The sequence below is a fragment of the Poecile atricapillus genome, chromosome Z (genome assembly GCF_030490865.1).
Source record: "Poecile atricapillus isolate bPoeAtr1 chromosome Z, bPoeAtr1.hap1, whole genome shotgun sequence".
NCBI lineage: Eukaryota > Metazoa > Chordata > Aves > Passeriformes > Paridae > Poecile > Poecile atricapillus.
In genome coordinates this window covers 142,105,507-142,130,874 of record NC_081289.1, presented here as the reverse complement: position 1 = coordinate 142,130,874, position 25,368 = coordinate 142,105,507, and the positions used below count along the sequence as shown (strand labels likewise).

The window sequence follows — 25,368 nt, the reverse complement described above, 5'->3', positions numbered from 1 at the left end:
ATTAAGACACCTTAATAAACAGAAATGGAAAAAAAGGAAGTGATAAATAATTATAAATAAATCATGTTAATTTATAGTAGAAAATATATGTAATTTATAAAATATATAACAGTAGTCTTAGTAAATCAGTTTCATACTTTCAAAAATGTTGATGCCATCAATCCTAGCCAGTAAATTTGCCTTTATTTGGTAAAGTTTCCTGTCTTGAATTTCATCTAAACCAAGTGTCTCACAGTGAAGTATTTTAATTTCCATGGAAGTTGTATCAGCAGCAGGAAACAAGATCATAACTTTAATCATAAACAACACTCATCACTCTCTACAACTGCCTTGAGAAGAGGTTGGAACCAGGTGGAGGTCAAGTATCTTCTCCCAGGTAACAAGAGGCAGCACAAGAAGAAATGGTTGAAGTTGTGCCAGAGAAGGCTTAGATTGAATATTAAGGAAAATTTTCTTTACTAAAATGGTTGTAAAGCATTTGCACAAGCTGCCCAGGGCACTGTCAAAGTCCTCATCCCTGGAGGGATTTAGAAGCCCTGGGCATGTGGCACCTGGGGACAAGGGCGGTGCTGGGCGGATGGTTGGACTTGGAGTTCCTTTCCGACCTAAATGATTCCGTTGTTCCATAAACTTTCAAAAAGACATCTGAATGTTTGAGAGAGGCACAAAATGTTACAGTTCAGATCACCATGGGCAGATAAGCACCCAAAGCCCCTTTAGTCAAGTTGCCAAGAGTATCTGTGAATCTGGATGTTATCCTCAGCTCACTGTAACTGATACATTGAGCAGAGCTGGCACTGGAAAGGAAAGAATTAATAAAAACCTCATCTCTGTTTTTACCCTGAATAAGATTTCTGTGAGGATTTAAATGGAAGAGTTGTGTCTTCCTCTTTGATGTGTCATCAATTTTCCAGACCATAGGTTTGATGTACAGAAACGCTGGTACCACATTACAGAACAGCAGCTACTCTCTCCCACTCACAAGAAAATACAGCTGCTGTCACTGCCAATTCCTCACTGCTTGATGTATGGGGTGTAATTTCACATGGAAGGTACCACAGGAGCTAACCACTAGTTTATGTTAGGAAACCTGAAAACAACCTCAATTTGCCACTACCTGAAACAGCAGCAAATCAAGCCTGAGCATCTCAAGTTATCATTACAGGGAAACATGTCAACAGTTAAAAAAAGAATGGGAGAGAAATAAATGTGGCTGCTGAGAGGTTTTTTTTTTCCCCCATTGAATGAAATGACTTTATCCTTTTTTGAAAGAGTTTTTCTCAGTGAAGTAATGATACTTGAGGCTGGTAGCAGCAAGCCAGAGCCCACTTGTATCAAGAACGACCCTATATTTCTCTTGTTTGCTGTATTCCCTTTGTAAAAACGAGATTTATCCATTGACTTCAATTGAAACGTGTCTATGTGAAATGGTTCAAGATCAGCTCTATTATTCTCTGAAATAATATGTGAAAATTGAATCTTTCTAGCTTTATTTAATGTATTCTGTTTTAAAAATCACATTATCTTGGAGCCTGCTTTAAAACCTATTTATGTCATTATGTTTTGGATTGCTCACTAATGGAAGGCTTAAGTTGCCATTGGATTTGCTAACTGAAGAACAGTAGAAGACACATTAAGTTAAGTTTACTCTCTGATTTTAACTTGATGGAAGAAACAGAGTGGGAAAATGCACTAATGGTAGCATTTACTAGCAGTAATTTCTGTTTATTAAGGCATCTTGTCAAGTCACATAAGCTAAGCAGGGTAGGGAATATTCTGTATTTTTGTGGGATAATTTTTGGGAAGGGATCAGGGATACACTACAGAGGAAATGGTTTGTAAGTGGTAGCAATCTACCTTATCATTATCATTAATTTGTACCACATTATGATGATGTCTCTTATGAGGGCAATAAATGCAACTCTCATCTACTTCCTCGTTTCCTTAACCACTAAATGGAATTTTTAACACAGATTTTACAATGCAGTGTGTTCTGCCTTCTGACCTGGAACTGAATCTGGATGTAGATATTAATGATAGTTAGAAGTCTTCAGTATAGCCATTTTTCACTAGACTCTGATGATTCAGGAGATATGGAAATTTTCTGCCATGAGAGAACTTTCCCTGAATGGTGTTTTCCTACAAGCTTATCATGTCTAGGATGAATTTTTTGCATAATTTCTTTGTTCATCCTTCAGTCCATGCTGGAAAACTGTAACCACAGCCTAGTGTCTGTCTTTTTTCCACTAATGACACCTTTAAGGGACGTGAAGAGAACTTGTATCTCTACATCTAATAATTATAAGAAAGACCAGGGTGAGAACTGCTCTCTCATTAGTGATTTTTATTGAAATAAATATAACTATTTATAAATTATAATTTATAAATTATAATTTTTTATAAATTCTTCAAGATGAATAAATCCAAAACAAAATATGTTTTTCTGCCTTTTCTTTCCACTCACCTTCTTCCTAATTCTTTATTTTCACTCTTAGGGAAGATGTTGTTAAAACATACAGGTTTCTGCATCGAGTCCTTTGTTTCATTCTGATGCAAGAGGAGTAATTATAAAACGGAATATTTTCCAAAGAAAGAATCTGCCTTTCTTTTTTACCACTAACTCCACCTCAACCTACTCTGATTACAGCCTGCTCTTGTTTTACAGTGGTAAGGCTTACAGAGGATAAGGATGAGTTCCCTGTTTCTGCTCCAGCTGCCTTAGTAACTTGATTTTCTGTTTAAAATTTGCATGGGGTTTTGTGTGTTTAATTTTTATTCTAATAATACATATTCAATTTAAAAAACTTTTGATTTTAAGAGTATTCCCCTCTGATGCCTGGTATTCTATTTAGTGGATTTCAGCTTCTATAGGTGAACAAAACATTCATCAATTTAGCAGAAAAAAACCCCCAAAAACTATAAAAAACAATGCTGTACCAGCATCCCAGCCTATGCAGATTGTATTACAGAAAGCTTCTGTATTTTTCTAGTACACCAGCATATGTATTAATTTATTGAGTTAATGCTCAGTAAATAATACATTGTAACAACTAAAAAATTAATAATTGCAGCATTAATTCCTGAAACAAGCAGTAAAGCTTTTAGCCAATTCCTTAAAGGTTATGACAGTCTAAAAATGACTCTATTGGGCCCCAACAGAGGTGTCTTTAGGCTGATCTCCTGTCAGTGCACCTTGTCTGAATGGTGTTTGGGGAAGAACAAAGTAGAAGACATTAAAACCTGCTTAGAAATCCTCCCACCCTCTGGCAGTATGAAGATAAAAGTGCATTTTTGTGGGCTGAGATCCTTGAGTTTACTGCAGCGAGTTTAAAAAAACCAGTTTTTAATCTAGGTATAAACTTTGCAAATTACCATGTCATGGGGCAATCATACAAATAACTATAATCAATGTGCAAAAATACCTCCTTGCTAGACAATTTGCCCTGTACCTCTAGGTACCTGCCCTTACTCTTTAAATTTCATGAATTACAGTAAAAAATACCCTGCATTATACATCACTTTTCTTCTCATACATGTTTTTGACACAAATAAATGATCCTCAGATGCCACCACTCCCTTTGTTTGTTTAGGTGACTAAACCTATCAGTTATTTCTTCTAAAACCTACTGTAATCTACATTCAGCATGTGAAAATAAAATAAATACAAATAAAGGCAAAAGACATATCTTACATACTCTACTTCCTAAGTCCTTAGGAAAACTGAGAATAGAGGGGAAAAAATCTCCAAAATAATTTCACTGTTTCAATCCTTTCACTTAAAACTCTCTTTAAATCAAAGAGGTTTTTTCCACTTTCCATACTTGAATCTTGTTCCAGAAGATCCCTCATATGATGTCTAAAAATATTTTCTAGCCCATAGCCTAAATTAGCTCATAGCTAACATTTGTTATTTGTTTCATAGCAAAATCTTTGTTTCATTTTAATACATTTTCCTTTTCTCATTCTTTCTGACCCTGAGTAATTAAACTTGCAGAAACTGAACACAGATGAAATCTTTCTCAGACTGCATTTAGAGAATATAATTTTTTTTTTCCTCCTACTAATGTACTTCATAATTATTGGCATCTCAAACCACTGAGTGTTAATGCAGTTCATACAGCTTATTCAATTTTTGAAAAGAAACCCCAACCCTGTCTTAACCTCCTACTATTCACAGAATAACATGAACAGAAGGATGCAAAAGTGTTCTGAGTTGGAAGAAACTCACAAAGGTCTTTGAATTCAGCTCCTGGTCCTGCACAAGACCATCTCCAACAATCCCACCCTGTCCCTGAGAGCGTTGTCCAAACACTTCTGGAGCTCCATCAGGTTTGGTGCTGTGCCCATTCCCTGTGGAGCCTGTTCCAGTGCCCAAACACCCTCTGGGGGAAGAACCTTTCCCTGATATCCAGCCTAAAGCTCCCCTGGCTCAGCTTCAGGCCATTCCCTGGGGTCTGTCCCTGTCACCCAGAGCAGAGATCAGGGCTGCCCCTGCTCTTCCCCCACAAGGAAGCTGTGGCTGCACTGAGCTCTCCCCTCAGTCTCCTCCAGCTGAGCAGACCCAGTGCCTTCAGCCATTCCTCTCACGGCTTCCCCTCACGGACCTTCACCATCCTTGGCCTCCTTTGGACCCTGTCTGATAGTCTGAGATCTTTCTTATATTGGAACACCCAAAACTGCTCCCAGTATTCGAGGTGGGGCCCCAGCCCAGAGCAGAGCGGGACAATCCCCTCCCTTGCCCGGCTGGCCATGCTGTGCCTGCTGCCCCCAGGACAGGGATGTCCCTCCTGGCTGCCAGGGCACTGCTGACCCAAGCTCAACTTGCCACTGAGCAGGAGCCCCAGGTTCCTTTCCATGGCACTGCTGTCCAGCACCTCATTCCCCAGTCTGTCAGTACAGACAGGGCTGCCCCATCCCAGATACAGAACCCAGAATTTGCCTTTGTTGAACTTCATATGGTTGGTGTCTGCTGGTCAAGATTCAATGAGCAGAGAAATAACTGCAGATTATTTATCTGCAATTTAGGTGCCAATCTAAAAATTCATTGTTATAGCGACATTTGTAATTTTTCCAAGCTCACAGAATAACAAATAAGAAGTAAATATTCCAGTCTTCAGACATGAACTTTTGAAAAGACAATACATTTTAGAAGATGACTCTTAAGGTCATGTGGGTATGAAACCACCAGAAAGATCAGAACTGTTCAAACTGTTTAGTATTTCAGAAATAAAATAGTAGCAATATAATGCTTGCCTACTTATTGAAATAGTCTAATTTTGATACAATATAATTCATATATATTTATTAATGTGCAAATGCTTTATTAAAAAATAAAATCAAGTATGTTCAACTGAGCATGTTTTAGGAAGTTATTTTATGTTACATATAGACAGAGGCAAGGTTGCATGTTAAATTTTTAAATAAAACATAATTATGTCTTCTTTTTCCATGAGAGTGTCTCCTCCTGTGGTGCACCTTTTGTTTTCAGATTCTGTATTTTCTTTGCCAACTTCTTTATTTTAATAATATCTATGTGCTCTCTTCTTTCCTCATGAACTTCATGAACTAATCCACAAATCCACTGATTTTTACCATAGTCTGTTCTTTTAATGCCCATCTGGTCTCATTAAAACTTCAACGAGGTTTTATAAAAAACACGAGTTAAAGATCCTCCGGAAGGGTGGATATAAATCAAAATTATGTGAATGAACCCTATGGAGTCATTGGTCTCTGAGCTGCAACTACTGTGGTAATTTTGTAAGAGTGTTTAAAGTTTAGGTTTTGTGATGAGGGTAAAGATTCTGTTGGAAACAGATTTATTATACCATCATACCATCACCGAGGAGAGCGTGAATATGTGGAAGCTCTTGAGTGAATAAAAAGGGTTGGGAAGCTGGGGATGAGATATTCACCTTAGGGACACTATTATCATAGTAAATTTTGTGTAAGCTTGCAAAGTACTCTCCAAACTTGAAAAAATAGGTGTAGGACTGTTTTCAAAGCTTTTGGTAAAAAAAAAATTTAGAAAAAATTAGAAGCAGAGTGGGATTCTATTCTATCTGCTCTAACAGCTGTAGGGATAACAAAACATTTTTTCCTATTGGCTTGTGAGCCCACTCACACATATATATTTAAAAAATTACTACTTTCTTTGGATGAAATTTAGAATTTCTGCACTGGTCAAAAGGATGCTTCAGAATAAATATGTGACCTCAGCCTTTTTCTAAGCATGGCATTTTATACTCGGTGGCTAATAAAATAATTTTAAGAGGGATTTGGAATTATATGGAAAGTAGAAGAGAGGATTAAGTTTATTATTCAAAGAAAATATATATATTTCTATGCCAACATAGGTATAATGTACAGCTTTTTAGATAATTAATGAACATTGGATGAGCATGTTTGGAAAAAAAAAAAAAATCTGAAGGATTTGATCTGAAGGATCTGAACCCCTTTCTTGTTTTAAAAGACAAGAGAACTATAAAGTTGCATAGTTACTCATGCATGTCAGGCTTACATTTGCTCAGCTGGGGCAACCTGCCTTTGCTTAGCCACAGATGGATATAAAGAGGATGCTATTCATCTGAAACAATGAACCTTTTACTTATCATAGCTGCTGTGTGATGTACATGTCCTATTTAAATGAAATGATCTTCACAGTGTCATAAAATATTCATTAAAAATTTTCAGACAACTTGCAATTCAAAATGTTTCACAATATCTGCTATGGATTAAAAGGGTTTTGCTTGGTTTGATTTGTTTTTTTTAACCATTTCTTAACTGACATTGTTTTCACATATATATTTATTTATTCAAGTAGCAGTCTTACCAATTTATTCTATTTTCACTTCCTGCTTTAAAGTCACATTTTGTGCTTTGTGTGTGGCATAAATCAGAGCCAAGATTCCCTAATTTATAGAACTATAAAAATTTGGGGTATTAACTAGCATAATTTGGATTTCCAAAGGGAAAAATGTCACAAAAGTATTCAACAACAGTGAATTTGTTAGGTGTGAGTGTTAATTTATATAAAAAAAACCAAAAGGTAATGGATGAGGAAAACCATGGGACCAAGGAAAATATTTTCAACACACAGCAGGAAATACCAAAACCATTTTTGTGTTAGCTTTCAAAATTAATTCACACTGGAAAATGACTTTGGAGCTGATGTTAGTAGCAGTGAAGAAGCCAGCATATTCCAGCTGAGGCAGGTGTCCTGCTGGGGAGCCCAGATAGGGCTGGTTATAGGCAGGTCTAATTCCCCAGGCTCCAGCTGAGCTAGGTGGCTTCATGCCAGTGGTGACTGAAGGTCCTTTTCCTCTGGGAAGAACTCCACTAACTTTCAACCATCATTCAGAACTAATTTTTGCACATCCAGCAGCCACGTCTGTAGAATACCTGGTAAAGCTCAACAAAACTGTTACACATCGGATGTTTGGAGATTTCTTTGTCCTTCATCCCCCTGGTACAAGGAATATGGTTTTTTGTAGCCACAAATCACTTATTCCTTTCCCTTAGCTGAAGTGACTGGCTATGCCTGCTCTGAAAATACTTTCTGCATTAATATGAAGTTGGGTATAGCAGAAAATGCAAATTCTTATCTTAAGGAGCACACAGAGGAGGATGGGTTGCAATTCCCACTACTTATACATCACTTTCCTTATCTTGCATTGTAATTCAGTGATTCGAAAGATCAGTGTACCTCAAATTCTTCTGCATCCTGTTCCTGGGAGACTAAATCCCCATGTGAGAGGTGACAAAGACTAAAGAGGCAAAAGAAGTTCCTTCCCCTGGTGATTAGGAGGAGCCTGTGACCAAGGGCTGTCAGGGAAGAAACTGCAGGACAAAATGTATAAAGAAAGGAGCTCTTAGTCATCATTTTGCCACGGAGCTGAACATGAGGTGTTCTCACCTCACTACTCTGAGTGCTTCTCTTGACACTTTTCTCAAATTCTGCACCTCTCCAGATTAATTTTACATACAATCATAGAAACATAGAATTATTCAGATCGGAAATGATCTCTATGATCAAGTCCAGCCATTAACTCAGCACTGCAAAGGCCTCAACTAAATCATGTCCTCATACTCACAATCCTTTGGAACACTTCCACTTTGCATGCCACAATAGAAAACTCGATATTTAATACTACATGATGCTTTCAAATTATTTCAGTCCTCTTGAATCCTGTGGATTTGATGAGGATATAAATGATGTATTGACTCATGGCTGTCTCAGGCGAGAGGAAAAACATTTACCATGAGTTCTGCCTGTCCTCTGAGAATTTTTGGTTTCAGTTATAACTACAGATTTTGTGATGCAGGCATAGCTCCAAAAGGAAACAGAATGAGATCAGATGCAGAATAGTTCGGGATGTTTTTTTAAAGAAAAAAAAAAAATTGCTTGGCAAAAGAAAGTAGCAGGTAGTGAAGGAAATTGAATTAATTTGTGGTACAGGGCCTCAGAAAGCTGGAAATGTGTAGGCATAAACCATATGAACAGCTTCTCTGCTAGCTGCCTCATCTTGTAAGAGCAAACTAGGCAGATCACATCAGGCACTAATTTTTTCTTCATAAACCACTAACAGCAATCAGATGGAGGTGGCTAAAAATCTGTCACAATTACAAAAAAAAAATAGCTGTCTGTCCTGGAAATAAAACTGCCCAAACATGCATAGTGCTTTAAAGTAATGCATCTGAAAACATGTAGTACAGCTGACGTGAGTGTGACTGTATGTAGATTTATTGCTCTATAATATATATAGACTGAATGAGCTTTTTCTTACACAGTTACCCTCTCTGGGTAGCTATGAATTTATAATGCTGCTTCTTAGCATTTATATTTGTCTACACTAAAGATGAAATAATTTATTAACATGCTAATAAATGTTTAATACTTCTTCTCTTTATTGTTTTATAAAACTATCTCCCTAGCCTCTGTTTTTTGAAAATATGAGAAGGACAGGCATTAAACTAAAACAATGCTGTTTGAAAAGTCGATGTATTTATATGCAGGTTTTTATAACATCTCACATCTTGCTCATAACCTCTGTTGTGCATGTTGTTGAAAGTAGCTGAGATGTTCAAGACAAAATCTCATGTTGGATTTCATGTGTTATGTAATTATGTTTCAGGTGGGCTACTTTTTAAACAAATATCTATATAGTAGCTGTAGATGAATTTTAATACCAGAAAAATCAAAAATGGTTTAAAAATCAAGCAGTATTTAAAAAATTCTGTTTGACCTTTTTTCCACCTTCCATTTAATTAGAATTCACATATTTAACTTTTGAAAGGCTTTTATTTACAACTGTCATTGTTTGGGAGATACATTTATTTTTCAAATTATTTGAAATTCAAACTTATGAGGAAAAAAAACAACAAAGAAAATGTAACTTCCCATGTTCTTCTAATTGCTGATGATGTTACTGAAGTCACTGAACACCCAAGTTTCCTGCCATGGTTTTGTAAGGCCAATGAACTTCAGATGTCACACTGGACAGGATATGAAAGTTTATGTATTTCTGCATAAATTGGAATTTCACTTCCAGTTTGTTCCACCTGTTCCAAATGGCATAATCCAGTTTTTCTGAAGTCTCATGTAACTTTTCCAAAATTTCTGAAAGCAGTTAATATTCAGTCATAAAACAGTCTCTTCAGAGGAGAGGATGTCTAGGTAGTTAAGAGAAGCTTTCATTCATTGCATCAAGTTTAATGAATTAGGTATCCCTAAATATCCCAGAAATCAAATTAGGCACTCCAGTTAGTGGCATTTTGTAGCACTGTGAAAACCTTTATGAATCAGTCTTGAAAATCATGTTTTATGCTTTTGTCATGGTAATTTTCATCTGTATGCAATATCAGATTAACAGAATTTATCAATTATTAAAAAGATGTAATATTTTAATACAAGAGCTAATACAATGAAGTTTAAACACTAAGAAATTAAGGCAAGTAGAGAGTTTTAATTAATATTTTTCTTCATTTATTGGTTCTGAGTTATCAATGTAGAGCCAATGCATTGTTGCAGAAGTAGACATAAAACAAACTTTGTGCTCACAATCTGAGCTGATACTTGCCTGAGTGAGTTATCCATGTGTTCTTCTGCCTGTTTCTATTTAATGGTGGTAATACAATTATTTTTTCTTCCCTCTCTCTTTTTCCTCTGCAGCAATGACCATGCAGTTCATTAGTCATCGGTTCCCTGACTACCATGACCCAACCATAGGTGAGTACAGGTTTTTCTGCCCTTCACCCCTTTCAGTTTCTCTGCCTGTGTGAGACTGTGAGGCAGTGAGAAGCTGCTTCTAAAAGGCAGAAGCAAGATTTTGAAAACTTTAGATTAGACCTTAATTTCGTGATGGCAATTGAGTTGTGTCACGGTCATAGAAGTCATAGGTACTTCCTCTGATGGATGCTCTTCATACAAAAATCTCTTTCAAAAACAGGGTGCTCCATTCATGCAACGTAACAATTATTGTCCTGCTTTTATAACTGCAGAATATGAAGCAGAATTACTAAAGAATGTGAAAACTCCAACCTGGACTGGGGCTCCTGTGTCTAGTTTTTTTTTTTTAAGTTCTCTTATTTTAGTGTTATTTCCCAGTATTAAAGACTTAGCTGACCTTCTCTAGGAACATCAAATGACTTCTCAGTTTTATACAGTTGTGCTCTGGGATTACACACTGCTCACTTCATTTGGTTTACTGACTTTATAAACTTTGGTAATCACAGAAATTTTCACATATCTACTTTACACTCTATTAAAATACACATTTTTATCTGAAATAAACTTTAAATGCTGAGTGACTGTCAGAACTGCATGTTTATTAATTAAGAGTGTCTTTATTACTTTTATTAAAACTTTTATTGAAACTTGAATTTATACACACTATCCATGTGCAATATTTAATTATAACAAGAAAAATATGGCAGAATCTGCTCTAATAAGTGTAGAAGGCACTAAAACCATTCACATTTCCAAAGATTACTTTGGGGGAAAAATAATCAATTCCTCTCAGCCAAAAAAATTTTTGTTTTCTTTGAAATTTTCAAATATTTCAAACTCACCTTTAACTTCTATAAAATTACTGTATTGCTATACAGAGCAGACAATGACAGTTTGGGTTTTTTTTTTCATTTATTATTTCTATTGTGTTCCACACTTCCTGGATTTTAACTCTTTGTAAATGGCTGTAATTTTAATAAAGAAAAAATGTATAAACTCTTCATGCCACTAGTAATTTTGTAACTGTTAAAAAAGATTGCAAAACACCAATAGGATGCTATTAACAAAGCTATAACAAAGGCAAAACTACTGTGGAATTGCTGCAAATTCATATGCTGTTCTCAGAAAACAAAAAGAATTAAATCATTAAATCTAATTGGAAAAGAGGAACATTATTAGTTATCGACACCATTAAGTTCTGTACATACATCCATCTTTATTATTAGCTTTCCACCTGCCATCAGTATTTATCCCTATATTGTATCTTGTCATAATCTTAATTTATTGGTCTCTAGACACCACCACCATATGAATAATAGATAATCATAAAAAGAAGGGAAGCTTACGATGCATTCTGAGTACTTACTGCAGGAATGCCTCGAGGACCTGATCAGGATGAAGGTCTCCTTGAGTCAGGAAGTGTTTCCACTGAGGAAAACCAACACCAAAAAAGAGGAGAGAGGGTAAAAGTGAGCAGGAATTATTGAATTCCATCTCACCCACACAGGACTGAAATTGCAAGTTTTTCTCTTTAGCACTTCTGTTTCTCAGAATATGATGGGGGCATCCTGAAAAGGTGTTGTTACTATCTGGTCTCCAAAACACGAATTAAACAGAAGAGAACAATCTTGGGCTAAGTATGTATGTTTCTTCTTGGTTAAATTTGTGGTATGACCCCTTAAAATTGAACATAAAATAAAATAATAATTAAAAAGAAGTAGAAGGAACCTCTTGCTTTCACACCTATAATAAAAACCACATAATTTTCAAATGACAGCCCACCAAAAATGTTATACCATTGAGATTGTTTTTACTACTTTTATGCTACTGGTCTCAACTCGCAAAATTAATCTCATGTTTACTTACACATCCACAGGTAAGGATATTTTTACTATTTAGATCATCAGCCTAAAAACAATAAGGGGATCCAAAATGAGAATTCCCAGGAAGAAGACTATGGTGATGTCAGGAGATACCAGAGAAAAGGTTATTCCTCAAAAGCCATGGGGAGGCAGACACAAATGCTTTGTATGATAAGGAAGTTATCAGAGTTTTGCTTCTCACTGTAACCCAGCAGCAGATGATGCAGAAATTAGGAAACAGGACACATATGAAACTACATTCAAACTGGCTGAATGACAAAGCAGAAATTGAAATATAGTTTTTCTTCTCTCTCTGAGATCCCTGATCTCCCTGGATATCAATTTATTGCCTTTCCCTTCTGCCATACATTTCAGGCCACTTCCATTCCTCAGCAACTTTTATCTTGTTTATGGAACCTGTGGGCTGTCCTGAATTTTTGTGGGCACACTTTCTTTGTGTACTTCTTTAGAAATAGCTAGTTCCGCATACCTGTGGTTTTTTTCTCCACACATTTTTAAGGAACAGAGGTTTCTGTGGAGGTCGTGGAATGGGTGATATTGTCCAGAAAAAAATTCTGTTGTATGTTTAAGTGATAATCCACAGATTCTCAGTAGTAACCAAACTATTGAGACTACAGTTTTCCAGCTAAACATTAAGATAAAGTGGATTGTCTCATTTGCTTGACATGTATCAATCTAATAAATACCTACCTAATATTTTTTTCTGATGTTCTTGCACTACTTATTACATTTTTTTTTGTTTTCCATGGTATGAAATTATGGTGGCAATGACCACGATGATTAACTGTGCAAATTTAGCCAAGATTTAAAGAGGTGGTGCTGACAGAATTGATGCTGTACCACCTTGCACTTGATGGGGCTTTTTCTAATTAATTCTCCTAAAACAAATAGATGAGGAGGGGGTAGTGAAATAGAGGGGCCCTTGTAAACAGCATCATTGTCCCTGAAATCCCAGAAGTCTGTCACTTTCAGTTTTAAGGGCAAATTTTTGATAACTTTGTCATTTTAAACTTTTCATTGTCCACTTTAAGTATTGCATGCCAATGGAAGTGGAATAATAATTTCAACTGTTTTTCATTTCTGCAGATTCCTGTGAAATATTTTGTAATCTAGGTAAAGATAGGGGACAATAAATTGTTCCCAAAACACATGAGCATAGCACTGATATAATCTGGCAGATAACCTTGTTGGAAACCAGAGCCAAATCACATTCAGTAACAAAATACAAAAGCTCCACAAAACCATCTTGTATAGTCAATTAAGTACATATAAAAACCCTGAAACCAGGAATCTACTGTAGTTTTTTGCTTTGACTTAAAAAGAAATGGCTAGTAATTTGGTTTCATGTTTTATTTCATAAAATATCAAATTTTTCAATACTAAGAATTGTTCTGATTTTTTTTTTTTTTTTTTTTTTGTATATTGAACACATCTTATGTCCTGGCCTGCTCTTCTCTCTGTAGAAACATACACATGGGCAGCTGTCTTCTAAAGGTTCTTAGAAGGCTTTTCTTTTCCTCCTTATTTTGTTTGCATTTTATACTTCATCTATAAACTGATAAGACAATGAGCTTTAAGGGGAAATAAATTGTTGTTTTGTTTTTTATTTTAAATCAAATACAACATGAGGCTGTGGTGAAAATTGCTGAGTGATACCGACCAGAGAATGCAGAGTCCTTTTGCTTTAATAGGCTGACAAATGTGCTTCCTCTTCCCAATTCTGCTCCCCTCCAAACATGCAGTTAGGGATTTATCCCAAATGTTGTGCAGCAATAGTCTTTCAGCTTTGAAGATGTAGGCTGTTATTTTTCACCTTTTTTTGTGAGAATCCCCAGGAACATGGATTTTCCCCCATCATTCTTTCTCACTGTGTTTCACCATTATGTTACCAATGGATCAGAGTTTTCCTGCAATGACTCATATCTCCAGCAATACAGTAGAAATATACAAGAATATAATGGTGCTTTGTACTTGCAATTTTTTCTTCTGTTATCCAGTGACATTTCTGAATTATTACAGGGCTTCTTGAGCACAGAAAGCTGCTGCTGCTCCTGTGAGGTGATACAGAATCTTTTGCTAAAAAGAAGTTTCAGTTTCTACATTACAGGATACATATGTTTATAGATTTGTACATTATACATACACATACTTCAAATGTATCAATTTTGATCTTGAAAAGACTATTTGAATAGGTTTAGAATTATTTACATGTTTTTTCTTTCTATATTTAAGAGTTATGGAAGGGATACCAAAGCTTTTGAAGAATTTAATGGATGTTGTTATGTCACAAAAGTGCAAGATTTTCTTAAAGAAGATTACTATATATCTTTTGAAGGAAAAGGCTTTTTGGTTTGGTTTGGTTTTCCAAGTACACAGAACATTTTTATTTCAATAAGAGTTGATTGGAATAAATTCCCTGTACATTGTGGAACAGATGTAAAGTGTCAAAATAAATTTGTACAATAAATGTTCTCTTCAGATGTAGGAGACTTTATTTTATTTCATCTGATTTTCTTAGTTTGGAAAAGCTGGTAAGATTTTGAGAAACTCAAACTGCAGACATTAGATATAAATGTGTGCATACACATAAATACCGAAATATATATGTCAGTATTAATTTAAAATATATAGTAAACATTGATTAAAAAGTTAAATGTTACCTGTATTGCTAATTTTAATGCTGTCACTTAAGAGTTTAATGCCACTTAAAGATTAAATGGGCATTTAGCCATATTTTAGGCTTGCTACAAGCATTGCAGTTCAAAATTTTGAGACAGAAACATACTACTTTTTTAAGTAAAGGGGGAGGGGAAGGGTAAAATTAGTATTAGACTGTGTGAAGGAAAAAAAAAATCAGAGCTTAGCACTTTGTGAAAATGAAACTATTTTAGCACAAATTTAATATTTAATTGTAGTCAACAATGGGCATAAATTCCAAATGGCAGTGGATGTGATAATTTTCTGGAACAAATGGCTAAAAGCAATTTACAGTCTGCACAGTCTTTGGCAACATCACAGAGAGTTAATGCAAGTGGAGCGTCAGGAAAGGAAGCACGACATAGAGCAGCAAACTGGACAGGCTCCAAGATGCTCATTATCCATGTGACTAATCTTAAAATGAATACATAATGCAAACGAGATGCGAGAGCAGCTTCCTGTTTTGGTGAGATATCACTGCATGAGATTGTGTCAAATGAGCAGTTGAGGGCATTAAGGCTGTGTCAATGTCAAACTCTAATTGAAATGGGTGTGGGATGGAAAGCACTCTAGCATTAAGCACATGAATTTCCATGAGGTTTCCTAACGAAGTGGTGCATTCACCAATGCATCAAATAAAATGCATTTACTCATCTTTAATAAGATGTTGGAAGTGTGGGGATGAATTTCAGACAAAAAAAAAAATTATAAAATGTAGCTGGAAATATTCTAGATTTATATAATGCATATCAAAGAAGGCCAGTGATATAAAGATTATATGTGTTTTGAAAGTACAATAATGAAAGAGGATAAAATAAGGAAAATAAAAACTCATTAAAAATTAAAGAAGACAAAGATGGGACATATTTGCCAGATCTGGGGTAAGGCATCTTGCCACAAAAGTTCTATTATGGTATTTCTATTTAGCATACAAAAAGTTTCTAGAACATTTCTGCTCTTATATAAAACATGAATATATGTGTAGATCATCCCTAAATTAATTCTCATTCTCTTTTTTATATAGAAAACCAAATATTTAGATTGAACTGAGCAAGTCACAACTGGATTTGAGCCCCAAAATAGTTTGTTTTCTTTTTTTTTTCCCTTTCATTCATCATTCACCATATATTTATTAGCCTTATCTGAGATGGAATAAAAAAAATAATATAAAATGATCAATTTGTCTCCAAGGACTGTCTTCCAGGGTATTCAGACTGCTTATGCAGATGTAGCAATACTGCCTGTGTTTGTTTTCCACATTCATCATTGCTCAAAAGAAGAAATGAAGAATGTACAAGAATACTGGTGCATACATTTGAACCATATTCTTAAACTTGTGTTTATATTCTTCATTCTGCTATCTGTTGGTATTATATTCATTATTAAGAGATTAATCATCATTTTTTGTGTAAAGCATTTTTACCTACCGTGGTAGTTTTACATTAATTGACATTTAGGGAAAGAAGTAAGAACTTCTTACTTCTAAGTAAAAAGTTCTTCTTACTTTTGCTATATATACATATATCAAAAGAGTAGAGATTATGGCTACTCTAAGACTCACATTTACACATCCAAAAAATGCCATGGATCATGTATCTTGGTTCCAATTACATGAGTTTCAGGGAGATTTAGGAATGAAGATTCAGTTCTTTGCTCGCTTCCTTTATCACAGTTTGTGGGAGCCTTTTGAGATCCCCTGGAGAGTGTCCAGAGAAGGGAACAGAGATGGGAAAGGGTCTGGAGCACAAGTCTGATGAGAAGTGACCAAAGGAGACGTGGGGGCTCAGCCTGGAGAAAAGGAGGCTCAGGAGGGGTCTTGTGGCTCTGCACAACTCCCTGCCAGGAGAGGACAGCCAGTGGGGTCAGGCTCTGCTGCCAGGGAACAACAACAGGACAAAAGGAAATGGCCTCAACTTGCTCCAGAGAAGGTTTACATTGGATGAAATGAATTTTTTTTTTCCCTGGAAGGATATTAAGCAGTGGCACAGGCTGCCAGGGCCGTGGTGGAGTCACCAGTCCCCATCCCTGGAGGGATTTAAATGCCCTGTAGGTGTGGCAACTGGGACATGGGTTAGAGGTGGGCTGGGCAGTGCTGGACTCAGTGATCTCAGGGCTCTTTTCCAGCCTGAAGTGCTCTGTGAAGGATTCTGCACCCTGCAGTCCTGCTCTGGCTCAGGATCCTGACCCAGGAGTCTGCAGATCTTCCACAGGTTGTGTGTGACTGATACCTGTGTCCCTGTGGGTGTGACACAGGATCTATGTATCACCAAAGCCCTTCTAGTCCAGCAAATGAAAACCAGAAAATATTCCCTAGACATCAAGTTTAATCCAGCATGAGCAACTAGACAGCATCCACACTTCAGAGTAAGGAGATTTTATCTACCGACCTTGCATATAGACACACACTTTGTAGGTTTCTAAATCTAGATGCCTGAAGATGAGTTGTGGTGCCTTCTCTGACAGCTTGTCAAAAGAAGGACCTTCACAAATCACTTTGATACCTCTCAGACTGTCTGGATAGAGGAAAATGAAGTGAGACTTGCTGTGCACAATCCTTGCTAAGGTGGCAAAGGAAAGGAGAACATTGTCTGGCAGTGTAGGTTCTTCCACAGTAAGAGAAAAATAAGCCATGCATAGAAAAGTAGGGAGTAGCATTAAGAAATTAAGAATGGGAAAAGTGCCCCAAACTGATCAGTTAATTTAGATTTCAAGGAGGCAGTAAAGCTCTTTCTATTTAGTGTTACTATTTCATCCTACTGTGAAAGGAAATACAAATTTTTTGACAGAGAAGGGAGGCTGGAAATCACAGCAGACTTTTCTCTCTCCGATGGAAACAATTTGATTTGAAAACCAAAAATAATCCCATTTCTCTTTGAGATATTTCTTTCTCAAAGGCATTATTTCCACTCTAAGGTGCACATTAATGATAGTTGGATAATCTCAACATTTCAGTCTGAGATATGTTTGTCTTAGATGAAGCCTAATATCATGATGAAATTTGACTTTTTCTCTTGAGAAGTTCAGTATTTTTCTTGTTAAGGAAACAGTCTGGTCCTATTCTAAACATGTTTTGTTACTCAGATACATGATCTCCTGCTCTAATGTTAAACTTCCCTTCCTTGAACTTTGCTTTCATAAGACTGCCATTCAGTTTTAAATTGTTTTCAGACTTCATGCAAGAAATTATCAAAGCAATAAGTTGCATTTTTCTGGTTGTACTCAAGGGGAATAATCCCTAAAATCCTGGTCATAAGCTTAATGTTCAACATTCAGATTTTCTTACAAATATGACTTTTGTAATCATTTTGAGAGCTGTTAACATCAGGTACCAGTTCTTTTTCGATTAACATTTTCAAACAGCAGGGAACCATTGCTTAATCTATTTATTTTATTTTAGTAACATCTCTGATACAAACAATAGCAAGAGAAGCAAATGCAGCCAGTGTCTTTTTAGAGGAGTGATTCCCCAGCCATCATCTCCCCTCTCAAGACACCAAACACCTCCTCAAAGTTTGGATGCTGGTGAGAACACCACAAAGAGATTTTTGACTGGAGACTCTAGCCTTGGCAATGCAGTGGTGTCCATCTCACATGCTCTGAGAAAACAACACAGCATTTCTACTGGCAGGATCACCTCAGGCACAGCAGTGCCAGACAGCAGCTACAGCTACGAGCCCCAGCTCCACCGTGCTGTGAAGTCTCAGAGGAGGAAATAGTGCAGAGATCAAGAGCAGAGCTATCTGTCTCGAGCTATTAATATTATAACATATTATTATGCATAGATATTAGTATCTCTATGTAGCTATTAATACCTGGAGCTATTCTTTACCCTAAAGCATGGACAAGAAATGATGTATGAGCTATCACCTGCTAGGACTAGACACTGGAGACTCTGAAAAGAGTCTGTAGTTTTGTGAGATGAAATCAGCCAAAGCTGAAAACTCATTTCTGAAGAAAAAGATGAAATCCCACTCTTCATCTCTGCCTTTTTCTCTCAGCATTACTGTCTCTCTGGCATTCACTACACAGTTTTTCAAGCTGACTCAATAGTATTTCAAAAGAAAACTAAGCCACCCCAAGAAGGAATAGCTGTCTACTATTATTACTGAGTTTAATAATTTTGGTGAAAAAAATAGTTCTCAAAGCTCAAAAAGTCAAAAGTAGAAACAAATACATGGAAATGGGGTTATAAATGGGAATGAAAGAAAACAGAAATGGTTTTATTTCTGGAACAGGCGAGGTGTGAAAACCCAGTCAAGCATCTCGTGTATTCACTCTCAGACTCCAGCCCATGAGCCAAAATTCCTTCCCAAGTTGATCCCTGTTGTCAAAAAAATAACAGTGACAATTACCTGTGCCACTGTGTGGGATTCCTTGGGCTATTGTCCATCTCCAAATGAGGAAAACTGGTTAAATGGTTACATGGTTAAATGGTCTTTTGACCTTTCATGGTTTCATGGCTCTTTATATTCTCAGCTGGACAATTTATCTAATCAGAATTACCTTAACTGGTAATTTGGCTGGTGATACGACTTCCCTTTCTCCATTGTTTCAGAAATTAAGAAAACAAACAAATGACTCTGTTTATTATGAGTAAAACCTGTCAGATGGTGAGTGGTGGTCAGTAGAGTTAAATCCATTTTGTGGACAGCTATGAGGGGTACTATGATTCTATGATTCTTTTTCTCCAACATCTCTGTTCAACGAGTGCTTACCATGGCTGGAAGAGGACAGAAAAGTGTTTGCCCTGTGTGCTGCCATGAGAGATCGATGCTTGCCTCAAGTTCATGTGGAAAAAAGCACCAATACCCCTTAGCTTCTAATGGTTCATATTTACTCTTTTCTATACTCCACTAATTTTCTTTGTGTTGGAAGTAAAATATATTCCTGCCTTGGCCATCTTCTCTTCTTCACTGAATAAAGGGTCAATGGAGGATCAAAGTATATTATAATATATTATGGTATATTACCCTTCTATTTCTTCTAGAAACCTGAGATTAATTGTCTATCTTTTAAATACAGAGAGAAGAAAAATAAGCAAAAACTGTAGCGGAGTGTGACCTTGTGGTTGCTCTTCTTAAGCACTGATTAGACAGATTAAAACTGAGGAAGGAAGACAAAAGCCTTTTCTTATAAATGTGACAATACAAAAGCATTTCTGTGGTATATTTTTATAATAATAACAAGAATAATTATAATAATGAAATACTTGTATTAAAATTGTTTTATAATATATGATAAATTCAATGTAGAAAGAGTGAGCAAAGAATAGAGACCATCATTAATTTTTTTTTGTCTGTTCTACACAAAGCAGTCCATTTTTTTCTTCATAGCAGGTTTATACAGGGCAGCAGACCTTCAATTCAGCAATGGGTTGTTTCAGTTTGATTCCACTGAAAAATCTTCACTTCCTCCTGTTTGGGTCCACCAAGTCTCTGACTGATCCTCCTAGTAGTTTGAAGTAGAAAAAGAGCTTAAATTGTTCTTCTGCTGACAGAAAAGGATATTCTCAGAGCTGAACTCTTCAGGTCCTCCTTTCAGGCCTAGTTATACCCTAATATTAACCCAAAAAAGAAAATTTGGGCAGTATTTCCTTCTTGGGTTCTTGTCTGCCCTCTTGTAGTAGAGTTTCACTGGCATGGTTTCACTGGGTTGAGCCCCTCTACATATGATCTGTGGGATTCAGCTCTTAACCTTTAGATCCTGACTGATTTTGGCCACAAGCAAGGTCTGCATGTGGATGGTGACATCAAAAAAGGGGAATTTGTAAGTTTACCCAGAACTGCTATCCACAGTGAAGTCACACACATACTGTAGTTTTTAATTAGCAGTATGTACAAATTGATAGCGTATGATTATCTCACCCTAACATCTGCATCTCATTTTAGTTGGATGAATAATGTTCCTAACTGTGAAAGGCAATAAAGAAAGCCTAGGTTCTTGGGGATAAAGTGGGGTGGAGTGTTGTGTTATGTGGCAGCTGAGGATGTCCAGTGTCCTGGGAATTATGTCTGAAGCTGAAGTGAACACCGAGCTCACTGTGTGGCTTTAGCCCAGTGGTTCTGCTGTGGGTGTCACAGCCCTCATTGAGTGATTGTAATTACCATTAGGGTCGTGAACTTAGAAGGACCTGAAGTGAGATTTGCAGCCTGTGAATAGAGAAAACTTGCTTACCTATATCCTGTATATTGTGATTAGCAAAATTATCCCATAAATGATTTTTGAAATTGAAAGAGACACCCGTGCCACGGTTTTCTAGAGGAGGATGATTTATCATGCTCAATTCAAAATTCGTCGTCGCAGGACAAATGTTTCCATTAACCTTTCTTTCATGGAAGCCAGCAGCCATCTACACCTTCCTAAATCCAAGGCACCATCCCTGCTTATAACCATGCAGATGTAGCCAACTTGCTAATTGCTTCCCCTGAAATGACAAGAAGTGAATTCGTAGCTGTCAGATCCTCCCACTCACTAGCACAAGCATGGACTTGAAAGAGTAGTGAAATTGCTACCTGCTCTTCTTGTTCCCCAAGATAAGGGTACTTGCATTCCTGTTAATTATCATGTTTTGATTAAACAGGAGTACTTTGTTCACTTTGTTCATGTACACCTTTGAATGAAATGAAATTTTTCTGGAAGCAGAGAAAGTAATGATATGCTTTTATTAAAAATTAGTAGCATTATCTACATTGCAAGCAGTTCCTAACAGCAAGTGCAATGGTTTGCCTGAGTTATCTTTAACCTTATGTTACAAAATTGCTAGCTTTTGTAGAGAAATTGTAATTTCCCTGTGAGAACCAATTCTGAGAGAAATAACTTTATTCAGCTTGGGTGGGGGACACTTAGCAAGTAAAATTTACCCTATTTGGAGGACTGCACTTCAAGTTCTGATGAAGAGCTGAGTGAGTTTTCTGGGCAACAAACTTTGTCCTGTACAATAATCAGCACAAATTTAGTATCCACATATGTGCATATCTGCGGGTTTAAATAATGAATGGTGGATTTGTTGATTACAGCATTTTCATCGCAAGTGAAAGCTGCTTCACCAGACCAAGCAATTCAGATCTACTGTATCAGTTTTTCATTTAAATCCATGTTGTATCCCAGCACAAATTTATCATTTAAAGGAGGTGACTCAACTCAGAATAGTTCTATATTTCACAATATGTTGCTAGGTTAGAATGGAAGGAGCTCCTCTATCCAAGTGTTTGGGGAAATGAAGGAAGAGCGGTGCATTGTTTTCTAGACTTCACCTAGGTTATGTAAATTTTAAAATAATTTCAATCCTGATCATAACTTTTAACCACTCTGTGGCCTTGTGAAAAAGAATTTTTATTTAATTAATAATAATTTTATTTCGGAGCGGAAAACACTTATTGTAACTAGAAAATAAAATGTTGCAAACAGTAAAAAGCTAATATATAGTGTAGTATTATAAAAATACCCATTTTTTTTCTGTAGAAAGAGATATTTGCATCGGTGTTTTTGTGCTTAATTTTCAGTCTGTTAATGGCACTAATATTTTTTTCAAGAGTGGATAAACTCACAGATACTGTTATACGTGTTTTACTGCTCACATGTCCTGCTATAATTTAGAAACTTTGGGCCCTGATGACAGAGATGTGACTGGGTGCAAGGTGCTGCAAGACCAGACAAGGTAGCACTGAGCTTGCTTTGCTGGCTACCCAGGTTTTGTGTTTTTACCTCCTTTGTCTGAAAACAGGTGTCTTCCCTTGAATTTTCTCTTGTACATTGTGCTTTGTATATTTGTTGATTACTCCACATAGAAGAAAATTTCTCCCATGCAAAATTGTTCAACACAATCATTCTGAATTTTAGTTCTTCTTGAAAGCTGGTCATTGCCTCCTTTTCAAGCTGCTTGTTAATAAATTTTGTGACCATGAGAAGTCAAAGGGAGAAGAGAAGCTAAATTTAACTGGCTCAAATTTCAATTCCCTCAGATTTCTGATAACACAAAACATTTTAGAGGACAGATAATGCTAGTTGGTTTTTGTTTTTTTTTTTCCTTTTCTTTTTTTGTACTTGACCATAGACTAAGTGAGATTAAGCTGCTTTTGCTTCCAGTGCTTTTCAGCAAAGAATGAAAGGGCACCACAGTAATGAAACAGCAAGCTGACATTCAAGAAGAGGTTCTTGTACACATCTATAGGTAAAACTGAAAAAGAAATAAAAAAAATAGAAGATGGAATGTGCAATGAATAGCCCATTTCCCAATTTCAAAGGTGCTGGGTGCATTTCAGGTCACCAAGAAAGATGGCATGTACTTACCCAAAGCTGAAAATCCATCAGCCTGCTTCAGCAGCTCAGTGTTATCAGCCCTGCCCTGCAGAGCACAGAGCTGAAACATTAGGCAGCCCAACAAGAGGGAGAAAGTTAATTTGAGAGCAGCTGTTGTAAGACAGATACATAATGGCATTAGGAGAGGAGCACTGTGGTGAGGTGAGAGCTGAACAGAAATGCCCATTAGGCTGAGGAAGCTTTTAGGTGAATTACTGGAAACAGATGCAGCCAAAGCCTGAGGTAAAGGAGTCAGACAAGAGTATGATGAAGGTGGCTGTTAAAAATTACTAATAATGAATAGTCAGGCTGCGTGCGACTTACTGGGCCTAAATTGAAGTTTTCATTCTGCTACAACAATTCTGGATGTTCAAGAGGTTGCCCAGAGGGGTTTTGAACTCCTCATCCCTGCAAGTTTTCCAGGGCAGGTTGGGAAGGGCTTTGAGCAACTTTAGTCTGGTGAAAGGTGTCCCTTCCCATGGCAGAGGAGTTGGAATGAGATTCTTTTAGGTCCCTTCCAATTCAACAATTCCATGATCCTATGATTCTATGCACTGTGCCCCCCTAGCATTTAGACACAAATTTTAATTGTTTGGGATTAAATGAAGAGATTTGTTTGAGTATCTAGACATAATCTAGTTGTGCTTCTGCTTTCCACTGAAGATATTAGCAGTTCTTACATTAGGAGGACAAAATCAGCTGCCAGTTGTTCAGTCCTTTTGTTTTCAAGCATAGATAATAGATTCATTACTTTGTTTTTTATTGTTTTTATTTGCATCTTCACTCCTTGGAATTATGAATTAATTTATGAACTGCAGAATCACAGAACAATTTTCATTGGAAGGGACTTCAACTATCATTCATTCCAACTCTGCCATGGGTCTCCCATGGGCTGGGACACCTTTGACTGGACCAGGTTTCTCCAAGCCCTGTCTGACCTGGCATTGAACACTCCCAGGGATGGGGCAGCCACAGCTCCTCTGGGGAACCTGTGCCACTGAGAGCTCAGGGATAATATTTATGTAGCATTGAAGGAACAAGAACCTCTAAAAAAGAACACAGCAGTTAGTTAAAAGCATGTCATGACACTGAACAAAAGCTAAGTAAAGGAAACGTGTTTTCAATTGAAACTAGGGAGAGCTGGAATCAACAACAGTGATATGCATCTGAATTTACTAAGGCCATTTGAAAACATTACAGAATATTTTCTGAAGACATATGTGGCCTAAGCTTTGGTTCAGTATCTAATCTGTAAATATGTTTATGGCAATTTGAATGCTAAAATGAAAACAGAGAGATAGACATTTCTGTATTTATTATCATGCAACTGAATGCATAATGAATAAATGAATGAACTCCTTTTATGATAAGCACTTAACTTGAATAATGCTTCGTTTTTTTTCTTGGATTATTTTAATTTTCTCAAGGTCTACACTATGGGTGTTTTTATAGGCTAGCAGAGACGTAATACCTACATTAAATGCTGCATTACTTACCTATGTCTCTTTCATAGAAACAGCTGAGGTGTTCAAAACATGGTTACTGAAGGAAGTGTTTCTAGCTGTGGATTTAGAGAGGCAGAGGTATTTTTTTTCACTCTTCTGCAAACCATCATCAAGATTCTTCCTCTTGGAATAATATTGTCTGTTACCATCACTTTTGCAGGCTGGTAACAGGCAACGTGCTGTTAACATGAAACTGAGTGAAACCTGAAGGATCTGAAAAAGACATGACAAAGCTCAACCAATGACAAATGGCAAATATAGTTCAATGCTGAGAAACAAAAAAACAGCATCACTGGGAAGAAAAATATGGAGTACTCCTAATTGCAGATGGAATCACAGAATCACAGAAAAGGCTGACTTGCAAGGGACCCACGAGGATCAAGTTGGCCCAAGTCCCACTCCCAGCCCTGCACAGGACATCCCCAAGAATCACACCTTGTATAATGATGTAACAGAGGTGGAACCAGAATATTTAAATATCCTAGCTAATAGCCTGGTACCAATATCCCTGCTTGTGTTATTTTAAAGTATACTGCAATCTGCGTGGGTATTTACAAAACACAAGGCAATCAAATCTGTCAGTCCTGCTCCTCTAAACCACCCACTGCTTATCATGTGTGCAGAGCTTATAGGAAGGCAACCTCTGTGACTTGGGATCCTTGTCTGCAAAATGCTGATAGCAACGCTCACCCAAATTGTGAAACACTCATGGTCCAGGAAAATAATTGTATGGTAAGGGAGGTTTTAATAGCAATGTATT

The 25,368-nt window shown here is 36.7% G+C and overlaps 1 protein-coding gene across 1 annotated transcript in view; it reads left to right on the top strand.

The window, feature by feature from the left end:
- RIT2 (Ras like without CAAX 2) overlaps nucleotides 1-25,368 on the top strand; it is a 183,243-nt gene that overhangs the window by 39,592 nt on the left and 118,283 nt on the right. The window contains exon 2 of the mRNA XM_058828076.1: nucleotides 10,169-10,225. Coding sequence (XP_058684059.1) covers nucleotides 10,169-10,225 — 57 coding nt within the window. The remainder of the gene's footprint in view (nucleotides 1-10,168; nucleotides 10,226-25,368) is intronic.